Genomic DNA, 20,963 nt, shown 5'->3' on the forward strand with positions numbered 1-20,963 from the left:
TCATCATGTGGCTGCCTAGCCTCTGTGTACCTACCTGCCTTACAAATTCCAAGGCCTTTTCTCTTCTCCTCCCAGCAGTTACGGAAGTTCACAAACCTAACAAAATTGTCGTTGAGCTAAAAAAAAAAAAAAGTGTGTGTGTGTGTGTGTGTGTGTGTTAGTTAAAGGAAGGGGCTGGAGTGTGGCTCAGTAGGATGGATGCCTGCTTAGCATCCTTGAAGCCCTGGGTTTGATATCTGTCTAGCACAAGATAAACTGAGCAATCACAGCACTTGGGAAATGGAGACAAGGAGGATGAGAATTTCAGGGTCATCTGTGTGAGTTAGGAGGCCAACTTTGGATACAAGCAATCCTTGGCTCTTTCCTTCCTTCCTACCAAAAGTCAAATACAGATTATTATTCTCAATAGAGATAAATAAAATGTATTTGGTATAATTAGCAAATTGTTACAGTTGACCTTTTATTCAAAGATGATATGTTGAATTTGGAACTCTAGGAACAGTGAGCCGGCTCAAAATTCTTTGACTTGCCTGAGCTTTTTTAAATATGGGGGCAGAAGGTATGGGTGGTTGTGTACTCACCTGCCTGCCCGTGTGTAGATCCACAGCTTCCTCCTTTTTCATGGCATGCAGGGATGAGGTCAGCAGGCTATGCATGCAGTAAGTGCTCTTAGCCATTTTACCTGCCAGTTTTCTGAGACTTTTCAGTTTAAAATAAGTTCTTTATATACTATATACTTACTCTAGGAATTGGTTAGGGGTCAGGGGATTGAGAAGGCTAAAGGCTCTGAAACAATATACAGTTTTCTAAAACATTGTCTTTGAGGAGCTGGAGAGATGGCTCAGCGAGGAAGAGCAATGACTACTCTTCCAGAGGTGCTGAGTTCAATTCCCAGCAACCACATGGAGATTCATAGCCATCTGTAATGGGATCTTATGCCCTCTTCTGGTGTGTCTCAAGACAGTGACAGTGTACTCACATAAAATGAATAATTAAATTTTTAAATTAAAACCCCAAAAACATTGTCTTTGAAATATTTCACTGAGCTTGTCAGCTCATGATGGGAAAGGTAGTGCTGGGTGGGGGGGGGGGGGCAAATCAAGAGGGTTCCTAAGAGTCCTGGGGGGGGGGGGGGAGCAAATCAAGAGGGTTCCTAAGAGTCTTCGACCAGCCTGGGCTCAAACTGACAGAGCCATGACAAAACAAACCAGAAAGCACTGAGTGCTTCTCATGCTTTTAGGTTTTGAGATGAATAAGGGAGAAAGAAGCTTGTGTGTGTGTTGGGGGCAGGAGGGGTGAGTTTCTCCTCAACTTGAAGGGTTGGCTCTGTGCCTGAATGTTTAGTGATGGTGACAGCTAGCAGCAGCTGCTCCTCCACTACTGTTAAGTTGTCGCTCCTGGAGTTTCATGGCCAAAGCTGTTTGTCTCTGAAGCACATTGACGTGGAGCCATTATATGAAGTTTTAGGATAAGGAAGTGGTTTGCATAGTTAGCTGGACTGTAATGTCAAATTTGAGAGTGGCAGAACATTGATTTTAGTACTTGATGTTTGCTTTAAAGTATAAAATTATAAAGGTTTAATTTCTTTTCAGAATTCTAAAACCTTGATTTTTATGGGGCTGAAGAGAGGTGGCTTATGATTAACAGCTCATCTGCTTGCCGAGGGCCTGGGTTGGGTTCCCAGCACCCACATCTCAGTGGCACCTAACTCACTTCCAGGGATTCTTGACACTCTCTTTTGGCTCCTCCTGTACTGAGAGAGCAAGAGAGAAACTGAGACAGAGACAGCGAGCAAGACAGAGACAGACAGACAGACACACAAATATACATACACATAAGTATCTTTTTTTTTTTAATTTCTTTATTTTACATACACCATGAGCACACTGTAGCTGTCTTCAGACACACCAGAAGAGGGCATCAGATCCCATTACAGATGGTTGTGAGCCACCATGTGGTTGCTGGGAATTGAACTCAGGACCTCTGGAAGTGACTGGAAATGACTACTCTTAACTCTGCTGAGCATCTCTCCAGCCCCGTAAATATCTTTTTTTAAAAAAGCTTATTTTTACACGCACTCTTTCCAAACCCTGTTTATAAAAGCTAAGAGGTCATTATTGACAGGTTTGTGAACAGGTTTATTTGTAGGATTTTGTAGCTGAACAATGTACATTCTGTCTTACTTTGCCTATTTCCCTTTTTAATTTCTATATGTGTACTTATTTCCAGTAACTTGGTAGTTATTGTGTCCCAGATAATAAGTATTATTTTTGTTGTGGTTATTGAAAACACACATGATAAAGTAAACTTAAAAATGAAAATGAAATGTCACTTTCAGTGATGTGACAGGTCCTGTCTTCAGTGAAACATGATTCAGGACAGAGAAGTTGTGTGTTGATAAATACTCTGGAAGTTGATGTAATAAAAAATAAGTATCAACTAGGCCCCAGAGATAAGTGATTTCAGCTTAGTTCTATGTTTCTATTTTGTGTAAGAGAAAGCTCATCTTTTTTTCTCCCCCTCTGGGATTTTAGGGTTTTGTTTTGTTTCTGTATTGGGCATTGAACCAAAGGCCTTACAGATGTCTCAGCATACACTCAAGTCAGTGACTTACACTTCCAACCCCGTGTGCACATTTTTCATATGGCATGATTGACTTTGCCAGTCTGAAAACAGCGTGTGCTGTCAACTGACCTGGACTCTTGGGGCTCTCAGAGTCCGAACCACCAACCAAAGAGCGTGCACAGTTGGACTTAGGCCTCCCCGAACATAGGTAGCAGATGTGCAGCTCAGTCTTCATGTGAGTTCTGAACCACGGGCTGGGGTCACCCCAAAAGCTGTGGCCTGTCTGTGGGCTGTGTTCTTGTAGCTGTGCTGCCTTGTCTGGCCTCAGTGGGTGAGGATGCACCTAGCCTCACAAAGATTTGATGTGCCAGGGTGGGGGAGTACCCAAGGGGACTCCCCACTCAGAAGAAGGGGGAGGGCCAGTAAGTGGGATGTAAATTGAATAATAATAATAATAAATTTAAGAAAGAAAATAGCATGTGCTATCTAAACTTTCCTTGGAGTTAGTGCCCCTTTTTTCCCTGTTTTCAGACAGGCTCTTACATTTGTCAAGCTGGTGTCGAACTGCTCATGCCTACTAGGATTGCAGGAAGGAGCTACTATGTGGCTATTTTTATTTCTAACAAAAATGTCTTGTTTGAGGACTATTTACAACCCTTTGAGATTTTTTTCCCCTCACATACGCACACTTTTGTTTATTTGAGACGGGGGTTTTTAGTTTAGCCCTGGCTGCCAAGACCAGACTGGCCTTGATTCACACTAATCTACCTGATTAAAGGTTTGCATCACCACGCCACACCCGTCTCACTACCCTTTCTGTTGTGCTGGGATGAGCCTACTATTTTTTTTCTGTTAACAGTTTTAGCAAACTTTTGGTTCAAAGTGGTGTTAATACTCACTGGTCCTGTTAACCCACCTGGGTCTTTGCCATTCATGCAGCGTACATAGTGCACTTCAAAGCAGTACCAAAAGGCTATTCTAAGGTGTGACACAGAGAAGAATCTGGTAATTTTTTTATTCACAAGTAATTTTTGCATCCTTGTCTTTTAGGAGGAGAGCATTCCCATTGCTTTATCTGGTAGGGATATCTTAGCTAGAGCAAAAAATGGAACAGGCAAAAGCGGTGCCTACCTCATCCCCTTACTTGAAAGGCTGGACCTGAAGAAGGACAATATTCAAGGTTAGTGGAATAAAGAGGGAGGGGTGGGGGCAGGACTGTCTGTACTTGGAGCTTTGTAGCTTTTAGTCTTGGTCAGAATTCATATAATCTACTCTCTTAGTATATTTGCCTTAAGTGTCTAAAAATTATTTTCAACTTTTAAAGGGAATTTCCCATCTTCAGAGTACTTTTTTTATGATTGATAAACAGTTTTTAAAATGCTCATGTGTGATAAGCAACGTAAGTAAAAGCAAACTGGTGAGAGGCTGAGCCAGCCATTGCTCACAGCTGTGCAGCCAAACTCCCCGTGGGAGCCATGTAAGCAGAGCCCGTGTAGAAACAGTAAATGCTTCTGGTTGTAGAGGCTTGAGTTTATCACATTGTAAGAGCTTAGACAGTAGAAAAGAAGTAAATTTCTATAGTTGTATCTGGAGTCAATTCATATAATTAAGATTTCACCTCTAAAGCATTCCTTAAATTGCCCAAGTTTCAATTTATAGTTCTCTCTCCTGTCGTTGATGCAACTAGAACCTGAATAGGATGCATTTGCTACTTAAGTATTTAGATTAGTGACTCTTATGTCAAGCAAATGTAGTTTTTAAGACTGTTATATTAATGTTTATGTTATGCCTGTGTGTTTAGACATACTGCCTCAGTGAAACTATTTTTATAGCTTCTTAAATTTCTAAAAGATGGTGTGTTCTTATTCTCTCTTCTCCCGCTCCTTTGTTCTTTGCTATTTTCTAGCAATGGTGATTGTTCCCACTAGAGAACTTGCTCTACAGGTCAGTCAGATTTGCATCCAGGTCAGCAAACACATGGGAGGGGCCAAAGTGATGGCAACCACCGGAGGAACCAATTTACGAGATGACATAATGAGGCTTGATGATACAGGTAGGAAATGAGGCAGGCAGCAGGGCTGTCTGATTATAGCTACAAATGTCTCGTTTATTTTTCAGACTTATTCGTGATTATGTGGAGGTGGGGTGTGGCTATGCACATGTGTGTGCAGGAGGTGCCTATGTTTGTGTATGGGGGGGGGCAGTGGATCCCCTGGTTCTAGAATTAGTAGCTACTGCCAATTGAACTTGAATTCTTTACAGGAGCAATATGAGCTCTTAACCACTAAGCCACCTCTCCAGTCTCTAAGGGTTTCCTTTTAGGAAATAACTAAAACTTTGTTGGTTGTTTTGTTTTGTTGAGACAGGGTTTCTCTGTGTAGCCCTGGCTGTCCTCAAACTTAATTTGTGAACTAGGCAGGCTTCAAATTCAGAGATTTACCGGCCTCTGCCTCCCAGTTACTTTTATAAAAAGCATATGCTACCACTGTCTGGCCCTAAAATACGTCTTTAATTAACTAAGGGACTGAGGGTGGATTAGTAGGTAAATTGCTTGCATAGCACATACAAAGCCTTGATTATTTCCCCACCAAACAAATTGGAGTTAGTGACACACACCTATAATTCCAGCACTGGGGAAGTGAAAGTTAGAGGATCAAAAGTCAAGGTTATCCTCGCCTACATAATGAGTTCAAGGCCAGCCTGTGGCACATGATAACCCTGTTTTAACAAAATAAGGAATCAAAAGAACAGAAACACTGTGGTAGAAAATGAAGAGTAAAATCAACCATTTCTTTCTTTTAAGAGGAAAAAAAGATAACTAAAAGGTTATTCAGCCTTATTAGTAGTTTTGGTTTTTGTTTTCCTTGACAAGGTCTCTCTATGTAGACCAGGCTGTCCTCAAACCTCCAACTCACAGAGACCTCTCTGCCTCTGCCTCTGGAATTCTGGGATTATTTTTTAGTATTGTTTAATGTAGTTCAGAGTACCATATTTATATTAACTGTTCTAAATTTCAAGGCAAAAAAGTATTAGTTATGAGTGATGGATATTTGTGGAAAGTAGGCTGTTTTATAACATAAGTGTACAATATATATGACAGTATATTTCAGGTTATAAACTTAGATTTTCAAGTACTTTGATAAATATAAAATTGTATATATGCAAAGTTGTTTACTCTGAAAAAGAAGGCAAATTTAAATATTTCAGGAGATTGGTTAGATTCAGTGAGCCTGAATGGAGTTTCACAGTCAGTAAAGATTTACGTATTGAGTTTTTATGAAGGGCTGTTCACTGTATAATGCTGGGTGAAGAACAGTAACAAAATAGCAAGAGTCAGGTTTTACTCAGAATGTTAATATATATTAGTATTTGGTTATTTAGCTATATTTTTTAACTTGCACAATTTTTGGTTTAGTGATCAGTCTTTTTTTCCCCTTAAAACAGTCTGAGCAGCATTGCCCAGATTGAAGACATGTCTTTTGTATGCGAAACCCTGTATTCTGGCTGTTATTTCTTGCAGATTGTCATAAGATAAAAGTTGTATGCCTTTAGTTGGAATTAGTAATTTGGGAAATTAGCCCATTTATTGAAGAGTTGAAACAAGTATTGTCTACCTGCTGTAAGAAGAGATGAAAATATACAGCCCAAAATACATCTTTGTACCTTTTGGTATTAATTTGTACCTCTATAAATATTATCTATGATGCTAAATATATACTATAAAGTTACAAGTTTTTTTTTTTTTCCGTCCTAGGTAAAATTAACAAGAGAGTATATATTTTCTGAATCTTTTTTATTTTTCCCTGTAAATCTTTGTAGTGCATGTGGTGATCGCTACCCCTGGCAGGATCCTGGATCTCATCAAGAAAGGCGTGGCAAAGGTTGACCATGTCCAGATGATAGTGCTAGATGAGGTAATGTTCCTGACTGTCCTCCTCTGAGCTCAGCTCACACCCTGTCCTGGATACGTGTGATTAGAAATAACCAAGCCAAGTTCGTTTTATGTCTTTCTATTCAGTGTTAACATTTTAAAAGCATGTAAGCTAAGCTAAGATAGTTCTTAACCCTACCCTTTGTTTTACATCTGCTTCTTTATATTGTTTGGTTCATGTGTGTCTGAAATTTGTTACTTCCTTAGGTTATAACCTAATATGAATTCCTTTTAAGAAATTACTCGACTGAAGCCAAATGTTTTACCTGGGAGGTAGAGTCAGATGTCTGTCTTGAATTTGAGGACTGCATAGTAAGTTTCAGGCCAGTCAGGACTACAAAGTGAGACTCTGTCTTAAAAATAAAAAACTACTCCTCTGTGTCTCTCGGGTGTAGCAGTGCTATATGCATTTAGTGTGTCACTATTAGTGTTTTGGTATACAGCTATTTTCCTTTTCTGTTTTGTTTTAGATTACTAGTTTCTGGCTTTTCACTAATGAGGAATAACACTGACTATTATATATTGAGTACATAATGTGATATTTAGTCTGATAAGATATAGGTTGTTATGGGAGTGTGGATAACCTGTGTCCATAGTTGAGGACATTGAAACATGGCTAAGTGGTACCCAGTACAGCTAACGAGTAAAACATTTCAGCCCAAATGGCCTTGGATTTATCGTCCTGTTTCTTCTACCTTCTGAGAGTAAGGTTTATGCCAACCACATCTAGCTCAAAACACATTTTTGACCAATATACTCTATTATCTCTTTAATGGGGATCACATTTAAATTCTGTCAAAGAAAAGGATTTTGACAGTCTACATATTTTTTTCCTTAGGGATTATAGCCTCTGCTTTAAGACAGATTCATAATGTAGCCCAGGCTGACCTCAGCTTCTCACTTCTCTCCCAGGTCAGCCACTCAGGTGCTGAGCTTACAGGCATATGCTACCACGCTAGGCTCCTCCCCCTTATGCACTGCTAGGGGTTGTCCTGGTAACATTGTCTACATTAGAGTCTTAGGGTTATAGCCAGGAGAAGCCTGTGTGTAGGTTGTGCATTGCCCTTTGCTTATATTGCTCTCCAAAACTTTTAATGCCTTATTCTTTTTTAAAAGTAACTTTTTTTTTGTATTACAGGCAGATAAATTGTTGTCACAGGATTTTGTGCAGATAATGGAGGATATTATTCTCACACTACCTAAAAATAGGCAGATTTTACTATACTCCGCTACTTTCCCTCTTAGTGTACAAAAGTTTATGGTGAGTATTAGCTCTGTACCTGGCATCAGTGCTGTCATGGTACTGAGTGTGCTTTTACCTGTAATTACATTGTATTATCAGAATATATGTTATTGCAAGGTTTCGGATTTGTTTTTTTTAATATGGTCAATAAGATTTGGGCATGGATTTAGTTTTTTGAGACAGGGTCTCACTGTGTAGCCCTGGCCAGTATGCTAGCTTCAAATTCACAGAGGTCTCTGTCTCCCAAGTACTGGGATTAAAAATATGTATGTGCACTTTTTTTTTTTTTAACTTAAATGACCTCTACTTGTTCTGAGGCTAGCCTGGTTTACATGAGTTCCATGCCATCTGTCCATCCGTCTGTCAGTTGGTCTGTTTTTCTCTTTTTTTTCTTGGTTTTGATTTTTGGAGACAGTTTTGGGGGTTTTTTTGTTTGTTTGTTTTTGTTTTTGTTTTTTTTCCGAGACAGGGATTCTCTCTATAGCTTTGGCTGTCCTGAAACTCACTCTGTAGACCAGACTGGCCTGGAACTCAGAAATCTGCCTGCTTCTGCCTCCCTTGGAGACAGTTTCTATGTGTAGTGCTGGCTGGCCATGAGACCCTGCTTCAAAATGAGAGGAGTTGTGATTTTTTTTTTTTAACTCTGTGCCAAGGTGACATATCCCATCGTAAGTTGGTTATAGCTCATCTCTGTGAGGTGCATTTGAATCTGAGGTCTACCATTTTAGTATAACTTATTTTATGAATACTTGGTTTTGAAAAGAGATTCATCCTTTAGAGCAAGAGACAAAATAAAAAACCAAAAAAAAAAGGTATAAACTTGGGGCAAGAAATGGGAGCTCTTGCCTTAGCATGCCTGAAAGTCTTTACTTAATGACTGTGTTCCCTCCCACTCCAGAATTCCCATCTGCAAAAACCCTACGAGATAAACCTGATGGAGGAACTAACTCTGAAAGGAGTAACTCAGTACTACGCATATGTAACGGAGCGCCAAAAAGTGCACTGCCTCAATACACTTTTCTCCAGGGTAAGTAGTGGGCTTTTGTGCTGAGTCCTGTCCTTCACTAATTCCTAGCAAGTTGGACAATTAGATCATTTTCCCTTTCCTTTCCTTTCCTTTCCTTTCCTTTCCTTTCCTTTCCTTTCCTTTCCTTTCCTTTCCTTTCCTTTCCTTTCCATTCCTCTTCTCTTTTTTTCTTTCTTTCTTTCTCTTTCTTTCTTTCTTTCTTTCTTTCTCTTTCTCTCTCTCTCTCTCTTTCTCTCTTTTTAATTTTATTTTTGACTTTATTTTCACTGTAAAAAATCTTACTGTTTTGTAAAAAGTAGCTTTAATTGGCTTACAGTTGAAACTGATTGACACAGGTGCTTTATATTGTTAAATAATTTACTGTAATTACAGTTCATCCTTTGTGAATACTAATTGCTAAAATTTATTTGTGACCCCCAAATTAGTACTGAAGGTTTTGGTTATTCTTAGACATATACATTGTGGACTTAAAAAAAAAAATGATCCCAGCTAAGGTCCAAGAAGAGGACAGACATTCTGTCTTCTTGTTTTACTTATAAATGCTACAATTGTTTTTCAAATTTTGGTGCTGTTCATCATTCATTCCAAAATGACGGCCTCGCTGCTGCCGACGTGCTTACCTGTGTTCTGAAGCACAGGGGGACTGATGTGTACTACACAGGGAAAACATGTACTGGGTAAACCTCCTGCAGGCACGGGTTATATTGGTTAGGACTATAGACATACTAAATAAGACATGCTCAAAGAAAACACATAAATTGGCATGTTTACCAATTTATAAAATGTCACCAGAGGCTCACAAGTACTTGTCATTTTCTCTAGAAACAGTGTTGTTTTAACTTGTTTGTTTTCTTTATTTTAATGAGTCTGTGTCTGTGTGGGGTTGTACGCATATGAGTGCAGTTTCTGGAAGCATCCAGAAAAGGGTGTTAGAGCGCCCGAAGGAGAGTTACAGGTAGTTGGGGCCCACACTGTGTGAACTGAACTGAACTTGGGTCTTGTTGAATAACAGTGTGTGCTATTCACTGCAGAGCCATCTCTGTAGCCTCAAAGCAGTGGTTCTTATTTGCTGAGTCAGTGTTAGCAGCGGTGTATTGTAGGACATTACTGTGTTGTCTCTGCAAGTTAGGTGGCCCTTATGAGATAATCTTCTCTAGGTCGACAAATTTTCATCTGAAAGCTTGGCTAGATATTTTCATGATTGGATAAACAGATGCTTCTGTCTTTCTCATCTTTCTCATCTTCTGTGCTTAGCTTCAGATAAACCAGTCCATCATTTTCTGCAACTCCTCCCAGAGAGTCGAGCTACTCGCCAAGAAGATTTCTCAGCTGGGCTACTCTTGCTTTTATATCCATGCTAAAATGAGGCAGGTAAGGATAATTTCGAGAACTTGCATAGATTTAATAAAGAAATATTTTCCTAAGTATTTCTTATATTTTCTTTTGTTATAATGTTGTATAAATGCCTTGTGTGTGAGAGTAAACTGTTGTCTTAAGGTAGGTACTGCTGTATTAGTGGTAGAGCAGTGTTCCAGAAAAAGAACAAATGAACGGACTATTTAGTAGACAAAGAGACCTTCACTTAAACCAATAGGTTTAAAAAGCAGTCCAGAAATGTCAGATCTTGGGGCTGGAGAGATGGCTCAGTGGTTAAGAGCACTGACTGTTCTTCAGAAGGTCCTGAGTTCAAATCCCAGCAACCACATGGTGGCTCACAACCATCTGTAGTGAGATCTGACGCCCTCTTCTGGTGTGTCTAAAGACAGCTACGGTGTACTTAGACATTATTATTAATAATAATAGTAATAATAATAATAAATCTTTAAAAAAAAGAAATGTCAGATTGTCCATGAAGTCCTAGCATTTAAAGTAAGTGAAAAGCTCAGAGTCATTATCTGTTCCATACTAAGTTTGAAATCAGCCTGAGTGACATGAAATCCTGTGGGGAGGGAAGGGCACAGGAGACATTCTTTTGGGGGGAATTTCTAAATTTGTTCTGTTTAGTGCAATAACTTTATTACATAGCTCCATGTACCCATTAGACTAGGTAAAAGCAAATACAATTGAAAGGTTTGTTACTTAGTCAAATCCCTGAGGCTGGTGACTCCATTATTGGAGAATACCAGTGCAATTTTTTTTTTTTTTTTTTTTTTTTTTTTTTTTTACAGAATGCACTGCTCTAGATTTTAATATACAGTAACTCCTCCTTACAAAGGAGAGTTCTGAGATCCCATATCGGATACCTAAAATCATAGACAGTACCAGATTGTATGTGCATGCTTGCTATGATGCAGTTTATACATTGGATATGGTAAAACGTTCACTAGGATAATAAAATAGAATAAATATGACACTATATTTGTCATAAATGTTACGTGACTATGATCGCAGCATGGCTTATTATGCCTGTCCTTTTTGATAGAATGCTTGTATGATGGAATGAAGTGTATCATACAGACATTGAGTGATACAGCTCTAGACTGCTACAGAAGCATAGGTAGTTGTGTAAACAAATTTGGGGTTGAAGAACTGATTGGGTAAGAGAAACCATGATGAAAATTTTGAGTTGTCTATAAATTTTACTCAGTTTTTATATATCCCCCTACCCTCCAGGAACATCGAAATCGTGTCTTTCATGATTTCCGAAATGGCTTATGCCGCAATCTTGTTTGCACTGGTAAGTGTTTTTGTATTTCTTGGACCTACTGTTTTCTTAATTGGCTGGTTGGTTTTTTTGTTGTTGTTGTTGTTGGTTTTTTTGTCACATAGTGAAACCTATGTGACAGCTCCTTACACCCTGCTGCCACTTTGACAGCTTCTGAAGACAGGGGTGCCTGCTGTTTAGTTCCTAGGTTGAGAGCAGGTGCTATTCAGTGCCTGACCTTGGGTTCCTCCTAGTGCTCATGCTGCACACGTGGCTCTAAATTAGGTTTTGCATTTATGTGCTTTCTGAACAGTTCTAACATACAAGGTGAGCAAACACAAAATAAACTTTACTCGAAATTACATTTTAGAAGTTGTGTCTATTTGATTTTTTTTTTTCCCAGAATCACATTATTCTATACCGTAAGCCAAGATTTTCTAATTTTTGGTTGTTCTATTACTACAGAAAAATAAGCCTGGGTAGGGAGGGGGAGACACAAATTTAGCTCAGAAACTAATAGAATGGTGCCTTCGCACCTATGTACTTAGAATTTAATCTTACTATTAGTGTGAGAAGAAGAATCATTTGAGGAAGTAGAAGGACTTGGAGTTTGAACTATAATGTATATATTGGTAAATTGCTCATCTTTATTTTTCATGTGAATTTTCACATACGCATGTACCTATACATTCAGATAAAATTGTATTTAAGAAGTTTTGGTTGGCTGGTTGGTTTTGTTTGTTTTTGAGACAGGATACTACTATATAGCTCTTACTGGCCTGGAAATTGGATATGTAGAGCAGACTGGTCTTAAGCTCACTTCTTTTGTTAGCTGGCCTTGGCCGCTTAAGTGCTGAGATTAGAGGTGTGCAGCACCACACCTGACACAATTATATACATAATATATATATACATTAAAAGATTTATTTTAATTTGTGTCTGTGTCTATTCTGTGTCTACCACGCTTGCACAACAGGTGCCTGCGGAGGCCAGAAGAGGGCATTGTATCCCCTGGAACTGGAGTTCTCAGGCAGTTGTGAGCCTGTTGATATGGGTGCTGGAGATGAACGCACATCTTCTGGAAAGAGCAGCAAGTGCTCATGTCCAAGGAGCCATCTCTTTAGCCACCTATTTTAAAATATAGTCAGGATTTTTGGGAAAATGCACATAAACAAAACACTTGTTACTGCTACCAGATATTAAATTTGGTTATTCCTAGTAATCAGGAAGTAACTGTAAAAATAACTTTATGGAGGCAGTCATATTATTGAGTGGTTAGCTTTTTAAAGTTGTGTTTAAATATTTAGCTGTGTATAGATATTTTTTTTTTGGACATTTGGGAAACCTATAAAATAGCTTACTAGTGAAAGTAAAGTTGTTAGTCAAATTGAATATTCATAAGAAAATTGAGACTCTTGCTATCAGGCACCTGCCTCCAACTCCATTTTTCAACTTTAAATAAAAAGTTGGCTTAAGAGCTGTAAATTCAATCCCAACATTAAAAGAAGACAGACATTGATAGTATTACTACACTGGTTAATTGGTTTATTTGTTTGTTGAGTCAGGGTCTCATGTAAGCCAGGAGAGCCTAAAGTTCAGCTTGGGATGGCCTGCTTCCTCTTCTGAGACAAAGGATTGTGGGTACTGATATGCCAAGCTTTACCTGATCTTGGAATCCTAGGATTGCCTAGGGTTAGGGTTTTATGCACTGCACTCATTCAAGATTCTTAATGTATATGTGGAATGCTTTGGTATATAAAATCCTACTTGTTAGGGTGGCTGACACAGTTTGAGGCTAGCCTGTGCTACAGATTGAGTCCTTGTCTCAAAAAAGCAAAGTAATGAGAAAATGCCACTTCTCCTTCAAGGAATGTTAAATTAATTAGAAAGTTGGTATTAAAACTTGCGTACCATGTAATCTTCATTAAAAGTACTTGATTTTGCCATCTCAGAATCAGCCTTAAGATGGAGTACAAATGAATGAGCATTAAAAATAAAATTGTAAAAAACAAAAAACAATAACAAAACTAGTTGGTGCCAGGTGTTGTGCAATCAGCAAGCACTTGGGGTAGGGGCAAGAAGGTCACTTCAGGTTCAAGACCTTCCTGCTCTCTGCTAGCCAGAGGCCAGCTAGAACTACAGTGACCTGTAGTGAAGATAGTTGAGCTTGGTTGACAAGGGAGTAATGTAATTATTATCCTAGTGGTTATTGGAATACACAAGAAATAGCTGTCAAGTCGTTTCAGAAGGGACGGGGTTTTAATTGGCTTTATGGACTGGGTAAATTTGATGTGGAGAAAAAAAGATTTCAAGTTTGAAGACTTGGGTTAAGAATAGTGCATAAAGGTCTACACAGAACGGCAGTGTGTGCTCCTAATCCTGACGTTTGGGGGTTTGACAGAGGAACACGAGTTCAAGACTAGCTTGGGCCACCAGTGATCCCCACCTCAAAAAGAATTCAGTGTCGTGAGTGGTTTTGGAAGGTTGTTGTGAGAAAGGAAGGAACCCTGATTATGACCCTGTTGTGAGCGTGAGGGACTTTGCCTATTAGTTTACTTAGATGAGTTGTAAATTGTTTACCATAAGTGGATGGAGGACTTCTAAAAGCATAATTAGTGAATTACCTTTCAATAATGAAAATCATTACTTGTTTGTTTGTTTGTTTGTTTGTTTTTTCAGATCTGTTTACCCGAGGTATTGATATACAAGCTGTGAATGTGGTAATAAACTTTGACTTCCCAAAGCTGGCAGAGACCTATCTTCATCGTATTGGAAGATCAGGTAAGTAAGAATGGGGGTAGCCTCGCAGACATTGCTTGATGAGAAATACAATCTTTCATTTTTCCTTTGTGAAGTAAAGTATAATAGCTGTGAGAGCAGTGAAATCACATCAATTGACTTGTTTGATATTTAAAACTAAGTAATTTTTTTATTAATCATTTATATTTGGAGACGGGGTCTGGCTACATACATAGAAAGCCCAGGTTATACTGGAACTTAAAATGTACCTGCCTCAGTCTCCCAAGACCTTGTGTCATTTATTAGAGTTAAGCCTGATAGAGCACCTGAATCCAATCCTGATACTTACGTAACAAGAGAGAAACAGCTGTCAACACACACACACTTTTTTTTTTTTTTTTTTGGAGACAGGGTTTCTTTGTGCTCTGGCTGTCCTAGAACTCACTTTGTAGACCAGGCTGGCCTCAAACTCAGAAATCCGCCTGCCTCTGCCTCCCAAGTGCTGGGATTAAAGGCGTGCCCCATCATCGCCCGGCTAAATTATAAAACTTTTTAAAGAATGTTCTTTAAAGGTAAGCTGACTGTATGTGGTGTACACTTGGGAAGAGGAGGCAGGTGACATCTGAACACCTGTGTGTTAGAGGCCAGCTGGGGTTACAAACTGATTTTGAGGCCAGCCTCAAACAACATGATTGAGACCCAATTTCGGGGGTTGGGGGAGTTAAAGTAAGCTGGAAATGGTGGCACATACCCTGTAATCCTTGTGTTTGAGAGATTGAGGCAGGAGGATCATGATTATAGTTGGTAGGGGGGTTGGGAGAAATGGGTTTGCTCTCAAAGAGCCTGTAAAGCCCTCTGTTTGATTTCCAGTACCCACATCAGGTAACATAAAAGCACTTGTAACTGCACCTTGTTAATAACAAAAAGTTAAGTCACATAGTATCTCACAAGAAGAAAGAAGGAAAGAAAGAGGTTAAAGTAATTACTATATACTTAAAGTGAAACACAAGAAAACTGGATTGATTGAATGGTGTAGTGTACAAGTGTATTGTTCAGTGTGTGTATTTTGACAGTCGTACAAACGAGTATCCAGTTTGTCATTTCAAAACCAGAAAATTAGGTATAGCTGTCCCTCGGGGTTCATGAGCAATGGGTTCCAGGACCCTTGCCAACATCAAAGTCTGGGTAGTCTCTTAAAAGCATGTGGTATTAGCATATAACTGGTGTCTATGTTACACTGTATTGTTTAGGGAGTAGTTGTCCAGAAGTCTGCTGCCTGTTCAGTACAGTTGATGTGCCAAGAGAAAGACCTAAGTTGTTTTGTTTTTTATTTGTTCAATCTTGTTTGTGCCATTCAGAATGCCACCAAATGAATATATTGCTGCTCTGTGTTTTGGCATATTACAGACTTGTTAATACATGTTGCTCTCAAAACATGTTAGATAGATACATACTTTTATATTTGAATCACTTTATTTACCACTTAAACTTTTTGCCAATTTTAAACTCATTAAGCACATTTTTCTTTAGGTCGCTTTGGTCATCTTGGCTTAGCCATCAACTTGATCACTTATGATGATCGCTTCAACCTGAAGAGTATTGAGGAGCAGCTGGGGACAGAGATCAAACCCATCCCAAGCAACATCGACAAGAGCCTGTATGTGGCAGAATACCACAGTGAGCCTGCAGAAGACGAGAAACCGTAACAAGCACGTATGTACCTAGTAACCTGACAGAACCTTCAAGGATTTCCAAACCCTGCCCAGTGTGAGCGAGCGCCTGCAGTCGCAGCACTCTGGAGACTTTGAATTGGGGAAATAACGTCAGTAGGGCCGCATAGCCCTACTATTCAGAACACAAAAGGCTTTTCTGTGATGCTTCTCTTTCACTTAATTTTTATGTATTTGTTTTTGAGAGCGGCTCAGGCAGCCAGAGATGCCTTCAAACTCTTCATCTACTGTAGGATAGTCTTGAAAACCCAATGTCCATGCTTCCACTTTCCCAGTGCTGGCATTAGAGATGAAGGCCACACCCATGGCCTCTTAGTTGTGAATGAAGGCTGCCTGCAGTCAGAACTTGGAACGTCTCATTCTGTCCTTGGGTATGTGGGAAACTTGTAGTTTAGTTGATTTTTCTCAGCCAGCCTTTAGCCCTAGCTCAACTGAAACAGACTGGACTTGCCTGCACGAGCTGCAACAGCCAAGTGAAATCTTCCATGTAACTAGTAGATCACCTTAGGAGAAGAGAGAGTTTACTGTAAGGCTTGTGAAAACATGTCTCCTTTTTTATATTGCTTTCATGGATACTAATTTTAAATTTCTAAACTTTTCCCATAGGCTTTGACAAACTACAGAAGGCTCTTTGGATCTGTGACACATCATTTTGGGGGGGTGCTCTTCTCTTTGTGGGTTTTTTCATCTTTATTTTGGAACTATGAAGAGTTATATAAGAGCTCAGACATTTTTCTTTTTTTTAAACTGGTGAAGAAAAACTGAAAAGAAGACATAGACCTTTTTTGTTCCACTTGTTTGCACTGTGTGCTGACTGAACATTCGTTGCACTAACTGCTGGTCTTTAAAGATGTTTTCTGGGGAAAGGGGACAAGGAAGGAGGAAAAGAAAAGAAGGGGAGAAACCCTAAAAAAGAGAAGAATTTGGGTGAACACATGCACCTGTCTAAAGTTCTCCACTAGCTGACTCTACTGCATTTCAACTTCTCCCTGATTATTCATCCGTTTTTAAGCCTGAAGAGCTTATTACTTATTTGTGCGAAGTGCCTTATGCTACAAGACCATTAAGAATATCATCTTTACACACAGCCCAAGGAATCAACAGAGTCATGTTCTATTTTCTTTTTTATTTCTTTGCCTCTTCATTTTGGTTTCACGTTGAAGTCTCACCTCCTGTTCTACCAGTACTCAGCCCAGGGCCGGAAGGTGGACTAGTGATGGCAGCGCCATTTTCCTTTTCTTTATATGGAGGAGTTGATTCACAACTGCAGTCCATCCACACTGTACATACATGTATTTAAAAAAAAAAACAATACCAAGTAAAATTTTCTTCCGGGCTGAGTAGACGTACCATCGTCGCTCCCAAAGGAAAGAGCAGCCTCTCACTGCAGGAGCCAGATGACAAGCCTCTGTGCTCTACAGCAGAACACTACGCTGGCTCACACGCGTCCATGAGCAGGAAGGCACTCGCTGTAAAGACTTGTCGGAGGGAGCCTTGACCTTCTTTCCTCTGTGGCAAAGCGTGACCCGTAGAAAATTGGATGTGTATACTTGTATAAACTTTGTAAATAAGTTTTTTTTCTGGGTTCATATATATATATATATATATAAATATATATATATACATACATATATATATATTATTTTTTTTGGATGAAGGTTGCTGGGATTAAGGGATTAGAGTGATTATGGGAGCAGCTAAAGATGAGAGGGGCTCAGTTTTCTGCAACACTAAATTCTAAAAAGTGCTTTGGCCTCTAACTGTAGGAAGCAGACCTCTGCAGGCTCTGTGTTGGAAAGGGGCCAGAAGCCCGGCCACACTGCTCTTGTAATGAATGCACAGGCAGCGGTCTTAGCAGACAGCAAAGGAGCTTTGCAAGGCTGTGGTCCCTGGGGGCTTTGAGAAGCTCTGTGGTTTGGCTCTCCTGTCCTAAACGTTTGAGGAACTTCCCAAGTTCTGCAAAGGGGAACAAAGATAAATCTTCCTTGGAGTGTGAGAAGTGTACAGAGTGCAGTCTTAGAGGAGAGTGTGTGGAGCATGGATTTTTATGTCACCGGACCAGCCAGTGCAGCCTCGGCGGGCTTGGCAGTTGTGGAGCCTAGTTATCCGCGGCCCCTCCTGTTGTGTGTGAGCAGCGCCCTCTGCCTATCTTGATAAATACATTTTTGCAGGAAGGGGCAGCCCGTTAGAGCTGTTAACGTCCATGTCCATGCTGCAGAAAGCTGCTTGCTGCCCGTTCTCTGTGCCGCACTAAGAGTTGCTGTCTGTCGTTTTGCATTGTAAATCGCTGGCAGATGCCTTAGGTGGTAGTGTTGCTTTAAACTGTGCCCCTCCCAACACGCTTGATGTTTGGCCTGATCTCCAGGCAAAAGGAGGGAGATGAATCAACCAGTGAACTTTTTTTTTAAAAATGTTTTTAATTCCCTTTTAACCCAGTATACTAGGTCAGGAGGCATCTAGGGAACAAAAAAAGCAAAAAACAAAATTTAAAAAAAAATTGATTTTCATATTCCATCACTTTGAAGACCTTAAAACTATGACAAGGTATGTTGAGTCTGCTTCCATGCTTAACTCGTCTGAAGAGAGGAGTCAGTTATTCAAAGTTGCTTTGACTTTGCCTAGTTCTAAAGCAAAACTATTTGTGACTTATCCCAAATTCTTTGGGGATCAAAATCCTACAGATGCCTCCTTATCAGAGATAACCCTGACTCTGTAACAACTGTAGCAGGAGCTGCACGGTACAAATCCCCAAAGGCAAGTCCAGTCAAGTGTTGGCTACAAAACAAACCAAATTAATAAGGAAGTCACTTTTTTAGGGAGGGTGGGAGTGGGGTCTTAAAAACTCGTTATTTTGACCAACAGATCTTGCCCTTGTACCGATGCAGCTCTCCTCCTTCCTGCCTTTGGCGAGATGAGGGATCGCTCCGTAGAGCAACATGAGCAGGAAAGGAGTACAAATGCAATCTGCTGTCTCGCCAGAGGGCAAGTGGGTGATCAACAAAGTGCAGTCTCTTGCCAACCTTGGACTGCTCTGCCAGGTGCCACATGCCTCTGAGTCCCTCTTAAAGCACAGACTCCATGGGGGAGTGTTCTGAAGTACAGCCTCTGCTGAGGGTGGCACTTGGACAGCTGGGCACCCACCCCGGAGATCGCTGTCTGAAGAGGCGGTGCTGGGGTGGTGCTTAGCTCACTTGAGCTGTTGTTAATGGGAAGATGCCCTACTGACCAGGTCAAACCCTGGTTGGGTTTTTTTGTTGTTTTTTTTTTTTTTTATCCTTTTTGATCCCTCTTAATAAGGAATATTGCTACTATTGGAAATTGTCTTTCAGGTTCTTTCCAGTAATTTTTAAAGTAATGGTTATGTTTTGGTTTTCGCCAGTAGTTCATTTCGATAAAAACTATGTCCTATTTTTAATATCCACCTCAATGCTTTTAGCCTCTGGTCATGTAGTTGTGTGATAAGTAACAGACTGTTACACACTTGCTGCTCAGGGCCTGTTTTTTTCTCTCCCTTAGTGTTCTGAACATGAAAGAAACTTTCTTAGGAATGGAATACATTTACCATAAAATGTTTTTCCTGGAAAGGAAAACCTAAGTAGCTCTAAATTATTTCCAGGTGGGCACCAGCATCATAACAATTGGTTGGCCCGGTGGGGTGGGGTGGGGTGGGCTGGGTGGGTGGTTGTCATACTCGTTTTCAGAATGAGATGAGGGCATCTTTCCTTGGCCACCTGCTTTGTGCTGGACACCATCGTGCTCGGTGAGAACAGAGCACAGCACAGAGTTTGGAGTGACATGTTGGAAACAAAACATCTCATTCTGATCATTTGGTTTATTTTTTTTTAATAGGGGTGGGAGGGGAGGGTACTGTGTCCCAAAAGGGAGGGTGTCTGCACTAAGGATTTAGAAACACTTTGGAAGCTCATAACCTCATGGGAAACTGCCTTTAGCCACACACACTCCTGACCTTTAGATGAGTAACAAAAAGATGAAATAAGTTTGTGGGAATTAAGCCATGTTATTTTAATTGGATACTTTTTTTTTTCAACTCTCTGTGTATCTTTAAAATTGTTACTGTGGAATGATTTTCTTGCCAAATAACTTTGTCAGGCAAAATTATTGGCCTCATGGGAGGTGAAGTAAGCCAGATTTTGGGTAAATTTATGTGGACTTTGGTGAGTTTGTAATTCTACTTTATATTCATAAAGATAGTTTTTTAAAACTCCCAAAGCAAATCTATTTTCTTCTCTAATGTAAAAACTCATCTTTGGAATAAAGAGTTAAGTGTCCGAGGGTTGTAACAGATATGAGGTCAGAGGGAGCTAGCCTGGCCTGGACTCTGCCCCTCCACAGCTGACAGACTCCAACAGAAGTGTATTTAAATCTCCAGTAGACAGAGCTGGGCAGGGCAAGGGAGGGGTGGGCCTGGGTTAGTAAGCTGCAGGCTGCTGTATTTTAACCAGTGGTTCTTGGGGAGGGGTGCTGGAGAATACAAAGTCACTTCCCTTTTTTGAAACAAAACAAATTAGAAAAAAACCAATTTTTTTGTTTAGTAAAAATAAGAAAATTCTAATGTCCCTAGTCACAAGGGACCAGTTCCACTTTGAGCAGTAGGAACTTAAAAATTTGAAAACATTTGGGGAAAGGGAAAATTGGCTTTCTGTTTAATTGGCAAATGTTCCAGTGGGGAGGGTCTGTTTTTGTTGGGATGTGTTACAGTGTATGTACATGTCTATGGACCTGAGTCTTTAAGGAGTTATATACATGGTTCATTCAGAAAAGATGGTTGGTAAAATCTTGATTGTTTCTTTTTGTTAATTTATCTCAATAAAAGCCCACTGGAACTTCAGGTGTCTTGTATGTATGTTCTTGAAGCAAGTTGTGCCTTTAGGAATCCGAGAATATGTTACCATTGTACTTGAAGTGGTGTGGCCAGCCCACTTTCTTGTGAGCCTAGTTAACTAGTTGAGTAGTCTTGCACCCTAGGCTGCCCACTGCACACACACAGTTTCCATTGCAGAGGTGAAGAACCAAGATTGGTTGGGATTCTAAATCATCAGCTCCTAGGAGTTATTGTCAAGTGT

The 20,963-nt window shown here is 39.9% G+C and overlaps 1 protein-coding gene across 7 annotated transcripts in view; it reads left to right on the plus strand.

The window, feature by feature from the left end:
* Ddx6 (DEAD (Asp-Glu-Ala-Asp) box polypeptide 6) overlaps positions 1–20,728 on the plus strand; it is a 37,749-nt gene extending 17,021 nt beyond the window's left edge. For 5 of the 7 annotated variants that reach the window (NM_001357703.1, NM_001357702.1, NM_001110826.1 and 2 more), the window contains exons 5-14: positions 3,616–3,745; positions 4,472–4,618; positions 6,385–6,479; positions 7,635–7,757; positions 8,638–8,766; positions 10,021–10,137; positions 11,380–11,443; positions 14,090–14,191; positions 15,680–15,862; positions 16,486–20,728. In NM_001357703.1, the coding sequence (NP_001344632.1) occupies positions 3,616–3,745; positions 4,472–4,618; positions 6,385–6,479; positions 7,635–7,757; positions 8,638–8,766; positions 10,021–10,137; positions 11,380–11,443; positions 14,090–14,191; positions 15,680–15,855 (1,083 nt within the window). In that variant the 3' untranslated portion in view covers positions 15,856–15,862; positions 16,486–20,728. The remainder of the gene's footprint in view (positions 1–3,615; positions 3,746–4,471; positions 4,619–6,384; positions 6,480–7,634; positions 7,758–8,637; positions 8,767–10,020; positions 10,138–11,379; positions 11,444–14,089; positions 14,192–15,679; positions 15,863–16,485) is intronic. The other 2 variants (XM_011242391.3, XM_030244042.1) reach the window with 1 other exon arrangement.
* The last annotated feature ends 235 nt before the right edge of the window (positions 20,729–20,963 follow it).

Source organism: Mus musculus, chromosome 9 (assembly GCF_000001635.26).
Source record: "Mus musculus strain C57BL/6J chromosome 9, GRCm38.p6 C57BL/6J".
Classification (NCBI taxonomy): domain Eukaryota; kingdom Metazoa; phylum Chordata; class Mammalia; order Rodentia; family Muridae; genus Mus; species Mus musculus.